Here is a 12550-nt window from a genome sequence, read left to right on the forward strand (position 1 = left end):
AGGAAAGGCAAGATCACAAATTAAAGGAAGACAAGATTAGGTATTGAGAGACCATTTAGGAACTCCAGGTAAAAACTCTCCATACCACCTACCTGGATCAAACTGGCATTCTTTGGGGGCTTAGCAAGCTTATTCTCATATTCATCACTGCCTATCTTACAAGGTTAATAAATAGCTCAATTAAGATAATGTATATAAACGTGCTTTGAAAATTATAAAGAACTATTATAAATGTAATGCATTAATGTCATACACAATTAGAGAACATTTCATTTTGGTATCTTGTCCAAAATAATTGAAAACTCCCTAAGAGGAAGAAATCTCCATTCTACAGCCAAATGAACAGGATGAAAATTCTAAGCTTTCAACTACAAGAAACTGGCCTGGTTCAAACTGTGCAGATGGAAAGGAAAAGCATCTGTCTCTGCATTCATTCATTAGCAACAGCATGGATCTCAAAATAGCTTTGGACTGAATTTAGTTAGATTTAAACTGAGATGATCTTCTCTGTGCCTCTAATCATTCTGAAGTGTTACCACCATCTCAGTGCCACGGTCAAACTACAGCAACACAGCGATGCTGGTCTGAGACAGAAGAAGATTCTTCACATTAATTGTTTTCTTAAAGCATTCTGAAGTCAGTCACCATTATTTCACAAAATCATATTAATATAGTAATTACCACAAAATGCATCTCTCAAGGGCAGTACCCTGTATCCTAGTAGCAAGTCTACAGCTGAGATACAGTAACAATTTTTTTTGAATTAATGATTAGTTTTTCACTCAGGTTTGGAAGACAAAGACATCACAACAAAATTTCTTTGGACATACTGCTTTATTAAATAAGATTATGAAATAAGATTATTTTTGCTATAAAACAATTCAACTTTCTTAAACATCAATACAAAGACATCTATTCTCTGAGTACTCACTTTCAACAAAATGTCCACAATTCGTTGTTGATATTCTACAGCTTGCTTGTCATTTTTAAAATCTTCAAAGGTCTAACAGGAAGAAATTTTTAAAAATAATTATTATTTGTAAAATTTGAAGGAAACAAGATATTAATTTCTTACTAATAGGCAGGTAAAATCCCAAATAAGATAACCATTCCTCATCAGGTTTTTCCTCCTATACCTTTAAATAGTAAGTTGTTTTTAGTAAGTTAGCCAGAGAGCTATAGCATTTAATACTGCATGGTATTCTAGGACTTTAAAACCAGATAACAAGTATAAAAATATAGTAACTATCATACAACCAAAGAGTGACTTCAGAAAGGAGGGCAAAGTTTACAGGCAATGAAAAAGAAGAAACACTAAGGGTAAGAGGCAAATTTATGAACAAGGGCTTGAGAAAATACATGTTACATGCTCAGCCATCATTCCATTTATGTTATTTAGAAATAATAACTGAAGTACAGTTTATTAACTTGCATGAAAAATAACTTTCATGATTTTCATTGAAACTAAAAAAAAATGATGTTCAATGACAGATTTTTTTTTTTAATTATGGTAAAACTGTCACAATGTTAAAATCCTCAAGCCTACATATAAGGACTAAGTATCCCATTTTCAAAACACGCCAAGTACAGCACTCTTATGTCCTTGCACAAGTAGAGCCAGATATATTTAGAACAAAACATATACCAAAGTAAATGACAGCATCGGATTCCGAAAATACCTAGTACCTATAAAATGCATATATGAAGGAATTAAAATTGTTTTCACTACCAAAAAAATTAAAACAAAAGTATTTATTGAATAATAAAAGTGATGAAAGACTTGAAGATCTTTCCTGTGGTTTTCACTTAGCACATGTGGGTCTTAGAAATACAGCAGTAATTTAGTGCTTATTTTCCTGAAACAATAAAATAGACCAAATAGTGTCCCAAGAGATTTAAAAAAAGGAATTTTAAAGCCATGAACTTTCAAGACTACATTATGGTTACATTCAAACCAAAATACTGCTGTTCTTTAAGTAGGCCCTAAATTTCCCCAACTTCTGCAATAATACTTTGGATGAGTATGCCCTTCCTGCTCCTCTCTTGACACACACTAAGTGCTTTAAACAAATGATGCTCATCTGTCTACTTAATGACAGAAAAATAAAATCTTTTCTTTTTTTAAAGCTCTTTCTTCAACGAGACTGCTTTGCTGCCAGTTAGTTGAGAAAAGTTGAGATGAGTTACCAAGGAGACTGCAGGAACTCTCAGTCTGTAAACTCAAACAGAACATATTTTAACGTTTAAGTGGGTTAAATTTTACCCTGCCTGAAGACAGAAAGATGAACTACAAAGTCTCTCAGTTCTATCTTCAGGTTTATGAACACACTGATACACACTAATACAAACACATACCTCCACCCCCACCTCGGCCTGCCAAAATGAGATGTCACTCTGCAGGTACAAATAAAAGGTACTATCTGCTACAAGTGCTATTTAACTAAAAATCATGGAGAAATTAACATATTAAAAACAACAGCAGTGGCAGCTAGTAAGAAAAGAATTTCTTATCCATTTTCCTTTTGGCAGCATGTATTCACTGCTTTGAAACATATTGAGAGTTTACTTGTATAAACATAATTAAGTGGTGATATACTCTAGTATGAATATTATGATATATATAATGACATATTTTGGTTGTAGTTTACAGCTGCCACTAAAATGGCATGTCATTGTCATTATCACTCCATTGAAGATGCTTCCAATTATACAATGCTTGTTGGAGGAATAACATGTCCTAATGGAGAATGACAGTTTGTGAAGCACAAAGACCTACAAGCCACCCAAAAGCACAGACATGACCACAAGTAAAGTAAGAGAAATCGAATGCATATATGAAGAGAACTAATAAAATTTAAATAAAAAAGTAAAAGAGATCAGAGAAAAGATGACAAATAGAGAAGATAAAGAAAATACAATATACAAATAATTGTAGTTTAAGATGAAACAAAATAATGAAGTAGAAAAAGCATTTAAATCTGTAATTCAAGAAGACTTTCTTGAAATAAAAGGACTTGAATCCACACATTGAACAGGCCTATAGCATACATGGTATGACCCAGAAAAGTCAATTCTGAGTGATATCTTAGAGTAAAACTATCAGTCTTTAAAGACAAACTAGACTGGGAGAAAACATTTGCTAAGCTTATGTAATCTGACAAAGAACTTGTATTTCAAATTGGTAAAGAACTTTCAAACCTAGCAAGAAAATACACAATTTTTAAAAATATGAACAGATATTTCACCAAAGAGAATATATACAGATGACAAACATGTCTTCTCTGCTAATATATTTTAATGAAAAGATGCTTACTGACATTAGGTAAAAGGAAAATATAATTAAAACCATAATGAGATACCACTACACACCTTTTAGAACGGTCAATTTAAAAAAATAAACTATAGCAAGTGTTGGTGAGATGAAGGAACAGACTGATACCTATACTACTAGCAGGAATGTAAAATGGTAGAACCACTTTAGAAAACAGCCTGTCAGTTTCTTACAAAGTAAAATAAAACACTTAACAAATGACCCAGCAATTCTAGTCTTTGGTATTTACTCAAGAAATTTATGTCCACACAAAGACCCATATGTAAATGTTCATAATAGTGGTGTTCAAAACAAGAACCAAGAACCATCTACTGGTGAACAGATCAACAAACTGTACACACATAAAATGGAAAATTACACAGCCTTAAAAAGGAACAACCTGGTTCAGGAGAATATGACAGCAGAGTAGAAGGATCCTAGACTCACCTAGTCCCATAAATACAACTAGATACCTATCAAATCATCCTACATACCTCAGAAATTGACCTGAAGATTGACTGAACAAACTCCACTAAAGGGAGAAAAGAGGCCACACTGAAGATGGTGGAAAGTGTGGAGACATGGTTTAGAAGAGAAACAGCAGCTCCTTGGGAGGGGAGGGAGCCGTAGTCTTGGAGAAGAATGAGAGAGAAAGGAGCACACAGAGGAAAGCACAAGGAGAACGTTTCTCCAAAGCCATTAGCTTGGAAAACAAGAGGGGCTGAATTTCACGAATTCTTGCAATCAGCAGGGCTTAAAGCCTGGAATTTTATTTTTATTTTATTTTTATTTATTTATTCTAATATGAAATTTATTGTCAAATTGGTTTCCATACAACACCCAGTGCTCATCCCAAAAGGTGCCCTCCTCAATACACATCACCCACCCTCCCCAGACTCTTAAAGACTGAAAACAAACTGAAGGTTGATGGGGGTGGGAAGCCTGGAATTTTAAAGGTCACAGGCTTAGCTGTGATAGAGCTGGAGGGCACTGAGGGGCTCCTGGAGAGAAGGTAAGCAAGCAACTTGGGGGCAGACAGTGTGAAAGCAGCAATCTCAAGAGTGGGTGAGGCACATGGCGGTGGGTGAGGGGGTGGGGGGGGTGGGGGGGGGGAGGGGATGTACATTATTTGCTCTTCTCAGAACTCTTCCTGGAGAGGCAGCAGTCATGGACACACCACACCTCTTTGGGAAACAAAGGAGCTAGCTAGTGCTATTTTCTTCTCTTGCCCCTCAGCAGAAACACAGAGCCACCTGTGGGAAGCAGTGCAGTTCTGACACCAGGCTGCCTAACTTGCTTACAACAAGCCCCACCCCCTCTGTACTCTGGTGGAACTGCCCTTCTCAGTCACGCCTGCATCAGTTCCAGCACAGTGGGCCCCCCCTTAGAAAACCAACACAAACCCCCTGCCCATACCACATCTCCCGACCAGAAACTTTTGCAGGGCCTCAGTTCCAGTGGAGGTGGTGACAGGTCTCACTCCACAAGCAGATCAGAGCACACTCAGTTAAAACTCCCCACATGCAGGCCAGGACCAAACATTGTCTATGGCAGGCAAGGAGAGCTTCTGAGACCACTGGCCTGAAGGACAGAGCAACCAGAAAACAACAGCAGAGCAAACAAGCACACACTAGAGACATTCCCTGAAGCACTAGGTAGGTCCTGGGCACTACATGACCTTAAGGCCATTACTTTCAGGAGCAGGACACATAACTAGCATTTCTAACACACATAAGGCAGAGATTTAGACAAAATGCAAAGACAGAGAAATTTATCCTAAGTAAAAGAATACGATAAGGCCGCAGCCAGAGATTGAAGTGAAAGTGACATAAGTAACATAACTTACAGAGAATTTAAAGCAACAATCACAAGGATACTCACTGGGTTTGAGAAAAGAAGACATCAGTGAGACCCTTACCACAAAGATAAGAGTTAAAGAAGAATCAATCAGAGACAAAGAGGGCAACAAACAAGATTAGAAACATTCTTGATGCAATGAAAAGCAGGCTAGAAAAGGAGAAGAATCAATTAATGACCCAGAGAAAAAGTAAAAGAAAGTAATGAAGCTGAACAAGAGAGAAAGAATTATGTTAAGACCAGACATAGGGAACTCAGGGACTCTATCAAATATAACAACATTCATGTTACAGGAGCCCTAGAGGAAGAGAGAGAAAAGAGGTCAGAAAATTTATTTAAAGAAATAATAGCTGAAAACTTTGCTAATCCAGGGAAGGAAACAGACATCTAGACCCAGGAGGCACACACAACACCCATCAAAATCAACAAAATCAGGCCAACACCAAGACATATTGTAATTAAACTTTTAAAATATAGCAATGAAGAAAAGAATCTTAAAAGCAACAAAAGAAGTCATTACCTTACAAGGGAAAATCCATAAGGCTATCTGGAGATTTTTCAACAAAACTTGGCAAGCCAGAAGGCAGTGGTTTGATATATTCAAAGTGCTGAATGGGAAAAATCTGCAGCCAAAAATACTCTATCCAGCAAGGCTACCATTTGGAATAGAAGGAGAGATAAAAGCTTCACAGACAAACAAAAACTAAAGGAGTTCGTGACCACTACACCAGCCCTGCAAGAAATAGTAAAGAGGACTCTTTGACCGGAAAGGAGAGGACAAAAGTGACAGTATAAAAGCACAAAACACAAAGCAGTAAAAATGAGTATTTCTGTAATATTCAGCCAAACAACTCACACAAGAAAAAGGATATAAAATATAATAACATATACCCAAAATGTGCACAAAAGGGAAGAGAATGGATACAAAGTTGAACAACCATCAACTTAATAAGAACTATTATTTGCAGAAGAGGTTATATACAAACCTAATAGTAACCATATATCAAAACCCACTAATAAACATGCAACAAACAAAGAGAAATCCAAATATATCACTAAAGAAAATCAGCAAAACTCAAGAGAAAGACAAGACAGGATCAGAGAAAATCTCCAAAAACAACCACAAAGTAAGTGATAAGATGGAAATAAATACATATCTATCAGGAATAACTTTGAATGTAAGGGGCTAAATACTTCAGTCAAAAGACATAGGGTGTCAGAATGGATAAGGAAACAAGACCCATCTACATGTTGCCTACAAGAGACTCGTTTTAGATAAAAAGACACCTTCAGACTGAAAGTAAGGAGATGGGAGAAATATTTATCATGCAAATGGATGCCAAAAGAAAGAGTAGCAATATTTAACACTGGACAAACTGGACTTTAAAACAAAGACTGTAACAAGAGACAAAGAAGGGCATTATATATAATAATAAAGGGAACAATCCAGCAAGAAGACGACATAACAATTGTAAATATTTATGCAGCAAACAAGTAGCACCCAAATATATCAAACAATTAGTAACAAACAAAAAGGAACTACTTGATAATAATACAATTATAGTAGGGGACTTTACCACCCACTTAGATCAATGCACAGATCATCTAAACAGAAAAGCAACAAGGAAAGAATGGGTTTAAATGATATACTGGATTAGATAGACTTAAATATATATTCAGAACATTCCAACCTAAAACAGCAGAATGCACATTGTTTTCAAGTGCACATGGAACATTCTCTAGAATAGGTCACATATTAGGTCACACAACAGGCCTCAACAAATGCAAAAAGATTAAAATCATACCATGCACCTTTTCTGACCACAACACTATAAAACTAGAAGTCAACCATAAGAAAACATTTGGAAAGACCACAAATACAGGAGGGTTAAACAACATGCTACTAAACAATGAATGTTCAACCAGGAAATCAAAGAAGAAATGAAAAAAATATATGGACACAAATGAAAATGAAAACACAATGGTCCAAAACCTTTGGGATACAGCAAAAGGAGTCCAAAACTTTATAGCAATTCAGGCCTACCTCAGGAAGCAAGAAATATCTCAAATAAACAACCTAGCCTTACAACTAAAGGAGCTAGGAAAAGAACAAACAAAATCCAAAAACAGTAAAAGGAAGGAAATAATAAAGATAAGACCAGAAATAAATGAAACAGAAACTAAAAAATGGAACAGGGGCTGAATGAAACCAGGGGCTGGTTTTTTGAAAAAATTAATAAAATTGATAAACTCCTAGGCAGTCTTCTCAAAAAGGACCCAAATAAATAAATCACAATGAGAGTAGAGAAATAACAACCAACACCACAGAAATACAAACAATTATGAGAGATTATGAAAAACTATATGCCAACAAATTGGACAACCTAGAAGAAATGGATAAATTCCCAGAAACATATAAACTACCAAAACTGAAATGGGAAGCAGTAAACTTGAACAGATGAATAACTAGCAAAGAAATTGAAACAGTAATCAAAAAACTCCCAAACAAGAAAAGTCCGGGACCAGATGGCTTCACAGGTAAGTTCTACCAAACACTTAAATAAGAGTTAATATCTATTCTTCTCAAACTATTACAAAAAAAAGAAAAAAGAGAAAAACTTCCAAATTTATTCTATGAGGCCAGCATTACCCTTATACCAAAACCAGATAAATACACCACTAAAAAAGATAACTAGAATAAATAAACTTAAAAAAAAAAAAAGACGGGGTGCCTGGGTGGCTTAGATGGTGTCCTCTGACTGTGGCTCAGGTCATGATCTCGTGGTTTATGAGTTCAAGCCCCACATTGGGCTTCACACTGACAGTACAGAGCCTGCATGAGAGTCTCTCTCCCTCTCTCTGGCCCTCCCCTATCTGCTTGCTCTCTCTCTTTCAAAATAATAAATTAACTTAAAAAACATAAAGAGAGGGGCGCCTGGGTGGCTCAGTCGGTTAAGCGTCCGACTTCGGCTCAGGTCATGATCTCACGGTCCGTGAGTTCGAGCCCCGCGTCGGGATCTGTACTGACAGCTCAGAGCCTGGAGCCTGCTTCAGATTCCGTGCCTCCCTCTCCCTCTGCCCCTCCCCTGCTCACGCTCTGTCTCTCTCTGTCTCAAAAATAAATAAACGTTAAAAAAATAAAAAATAGGGGCGCCTGGGTGGCTCAGTCGGTTAAGCGTCGGACTTCAACTCAGGTCACGATCTCGCTGTCCGTGAGTTCGAGCCCCGCGTTGGGCTCTGGGCTGATGGCTCAGAGCCTGGAGCCTGTTTCCGATTCTGTGTCTCCCTCTCTCTCTGCCCCTCCCCCGTTCATGCTCTGTCTCTGTCTCAAAAATAAATAAACGTTAAAAAAAAAAAATTAAAAAAAAAAAATAAATAAAATAAAAAAAAAAAATAAAGAGAACTAGAGGCCAATATTCCTCAGGAACACAGATGCAAAAATTCTCAATGAAATATTAACAAACCAAATCCAACAATATATTAAAAAAAAAAAAAAAAAAAGCATTCACCATAGTGAAGTGGGATTTATTCCTGGGTTGCAAGGGTAGTTCAATATTCCCAATCAACGTGATACATCACATTAACAAAAGAAAGGATAAGAACCATATGATCCTTTCAATAGATGAAGAAAAAACATTTGACAAAGTATACCATTTTTCATGATAAAACCCTCAACAAAGTAGGTTTAGAGGGAACACACCTCAACGTAACACAGGCCATATATGAAAAACCCATAGCTAAAATCCTCCTAAATGGGGAAAAACTAAGAGCTTTTCCTCTAGTGTAAGGAACAAGATAGGGATGTCCACTCTCACCACTTTTATTCAACATAGTAATGGAAATCCTAGCCACAGCAATCAAACAAAAAGAAATAAAAGGCATTGAAATCATCGAAGAAGTAAAACTTTCACTATATGCAGATGACATGATGCTATATATAGAAAACCTTAAAGATTCAACCAAAAAACTGCTAGAACTGATAAACAAGTTCAGTAAAGTTGCAGGATATAAATCAACATACAGAAATCTAGTGCATTTCTATATACCAATAACGAAGCAGCAAAAAGAGAAATCAAGGAATCAACCCCACTTACAACTGCACCAAAAACAATAAGATAGCTAGGAATAAATCTAAGCAAAGAGGTGAAAGAGCTGTACTCTAAAAACTATAAAGCACTGATGAAAAAAAATGGAAGATGACACAAAGAAATGTAAAGACATTCCAAGGGCACCTGGGTGGCTGAGTCTGTTAAGTGTCCAAATTCACATCAGGTCATGATCTCACAGTTCCTGAGTTCTGGCCCTGCATAGGGCTCCATGCTGACAGTGCTGAGTCTGCTTAGGATTCTCTCTCTCCCTCACCCTCTGCCCCTCCCCTGCTCGTGCTTTCTCTTTGTCAAAATAAATAAACTTTAAAAAAAACAAAAAGAAAGAAAGACATTCCATGTCATGCACTAGAAGAACAAATACTGTAAAATATCTACACTACCCAAAGCAATCTATAGATTTAATGTAATCCTTATCAAAATACCAACAGCATTTTTCACAGAGCTACAACAAATGATCCTAAAATTTGTATGGAACCACAAAAGATTCCAAATAGTTAAAGCACTTTTTTTTTTTTTGATGTTTATTTATTTTTGAGAGACAGAGTGACAGAGCAGAAGGGGACATAGAATCTAAAGTAGGCTCCAGGCTCTGAGCTGTCAGCACAGAGCTCAACATGGGGCTCGAACTCATGAGCCACGAGATCATGACCTGAGCTGAAGTCGGCCCCTTAACCAACTCAGTCACCCAGGCACCCCCAAAGCAATCTTGACAAAAGAAAAGCAAAGTTGGGAGCATCACAATTCTGGATTTCAAGTTTTATTACAAAGCTGTAATAATCAAAGCAGTATGGTACTGGCACAAAAACAGAAACAAAGATCCATACAACAGAATAGAAAACCCAGAAATGAACTCACAATTATATGGTCAATTAATCTTTGACAAAGCAGGCAAGAATATGCAATGGGAAAAAGTGTCTTCAACAAATGCTGCTGGGAAAAATGAACAGCTACATGCGAAAGAATGAAACTGGACTATTTTCTTACATCAAACACAAAAATAAATTCAAAATGGATTAGGAACCTAAATGTGAGAACTGAAACCCTAAAAATCTTAGAGAAGAACATAGGCAGTGACATAAGCCATAGCAACTTATTTCAAGATATATCTCCTGAGGCAAGCAAAAATAAACTACTAGAACTATATTAAAATAAAAACAGCAAAGGAAGCAATCAACAAAACTAAAAAGGTAACCTATGGAATGGGAGAAGATATTTACAAATGACATATTTGATAAAGGGTTATTATCCAAAATATATAAAGAACTTATAAGACTCAACAGCTTAAAAATGAGTAATTCAATTAAAAAATGGACAGAAGACTTGAACATTCTTCCAAAAGATGGCATACAGATGGCTAACAGACACATGGAAAAGATGCTCAACATCACTGATTATCAGGGAAATGCAAATCAAAACTACAATGAGATTTCACTTCACACCTGTCACAATGGCTAAAATCAACAATACAGAAACAACAGGCGTTGGTGATGATATGAAGAAAGAGGAACCTTCTTCTTGCACTGTTGGTAGGAATGAAAGCTGATGTAGCCACTGTGGAAAACAATATAGAGGTTCCTCAAAAAGTTAAAAATAGAACTACCCCATGATTCATCAGTCATACTACTGGGTATTTACCCAAGGAATACAAAAATAAATTGAAGAGATACACGAACTCTGATGTTTATAACCACATTATCTATAATAGCCAAATTATGGAAAAAGCTCAAGTGTCCACTGATTGACGAATGGATAAAGAAGATATGGTGGGGGTGCCTGGGTAGCTAGTCAGTTAAGCATCTGGCTTTGGCTCACGTCATGATCTCAAGGTTTATGGGTTCGGGCCTTGCATCGGGCTCTGTGTTGACAGTTGAGAACCTAAAGACTGCTTTGGATTCTGTGTCTCCCTTTCTCTCTCTGCCCCTCTCCACTTATACCTCCTCCTCTCTCCATCTCTCAAAAATTAATAAACTTTAAAAAAATTAGAGAAAAAAGAAGATACGGCACGTGCGCGCGCGCGCACACACACACACAATGGAATATTACTCAGCCATAAAAAAGAATGAAATCTTGCCATTTGCAATGGCACAGATGGAGTTAGTACTATGGTAAGTGAACTAAGTCGGTCAGAGAAACACAAATACCATATGATTTCACTCATGTGGAATTTAAGAAACAAAACAAATGAGCAAAGGGGAAAACAAAAGAGAGAGGCAAACCAAGAAAGAGACTCTTAACTACAGAGAACAAACTGATGGTTACCAGAGGGGAGGTGGGGGGGATGGGTTAAATAGGTAATGGGGATTAAGGAGTACACATCTGATGAGCACTGAATATTGTATGGAAATGTTAAATCATGATACTGTACAACTGAAACTAATATTATATTGTATGTTAACTAACTGGAATTTAAATAAAAACTTATTAAAAAAAGGCCCAATCTATTAATACAAGCAACAGCACTGATAAATCTCAAAAGCATTATTTTAAGTGAAAGAAGCCCGAAAAAACTACAAAGCATATGATACTATTTATATGACATCCTGGCAAGGGCAGAATTTCAGTATTAGAAAGCAAATTGGCAATTGCCAGGGGCTGGCATTTAGGATGTGATGGAAATGTTCCATATTAGTTGTAAGAGTGGTCACAAGACCGTATGCATTTGTAAAACTCTTCTCTTGAAATGGATGAACCATACTATATTTTATATAAATTATACCTCAAGGAAGCTAAATTTAAAAACCTTACTTTAAAAAATATTCCAAAGTGAAAAAAAAGTGGTAAAATGGGATTTAAAAATCTGTCACATAAATTACAAGCCCCTGAAAATGTTTTTTATTAAGATATATTAACTGAATTAGGAAAGTTGGATGATGAATCAATCGTGGCAAAATAGGTAGTGAGTCCAGGATTTCAGATCCTAGGTCTTGTCAATTTCTCCAGCTCTGGTACTTGGGCATGCAGCCAACACATGATACAAGCATGTAAGAAAACCTCCACATGCCTTTCAAGCATTTCAAATTCATTAAGTCCAAAAGAGAATTAATATCTATGTTTCCCCATCGCTCACCACAACCTCGTCCTACCCCTCATCTTCTGAGAAACCAGTTTCTCTTCTGATTCCCTAGTGAATAAATAAACCACCATATATCCAATTAACCAAGTCAGAAATCTAGGAATCTTTGACACTTCCCATTTGTCTTATCCTTCACACCCAGTGGCACAATAAGCCCTATGTTTTAGGCCAATTTGCTTCCTAAAATATCTTTCAAATCCC

The 12550-nt window shown here is 36.5% G+C and overlaps 1 protein-coding gene across 4 annotated transcripts in view; it reads right to left on the reverse strand.

Moving 5' to 3' along the window:
- VPS8 (VPS8 subunit of CORVET complex) overlaps positions 1-12550 on the reverse strand; it is a 249831-nt gene that overhangs the window by 130356 nt on the left and 106925 nt on the right. For all 4 annotated transcript variants that reach the window (XM_049628447.1, XM_049628448.1, XM_049628449.1 and 1 more), the window contains one exon: positions 932-1003. In XM_049628447.1, the coding sequence (XP_049484404.1) occupies positions 932-1003 (72 nt within the window). The remainder of the gene's footprint in view (positions 1-931; positions 1004-12550) is intronic.

This window comes from Panthera uncia, chromosome C2 (assembly GCF_023721935.1).
Source record: "Panthera uncia isolate 11264 chromosome C2, Puncia_PCG_1.0, whole genome shotgun sequence".
NCBI lineage: Eukaryota > Metazoa > Chordata > Mammalia > Carnivora > Felidae > Panthera > Panthera uncia.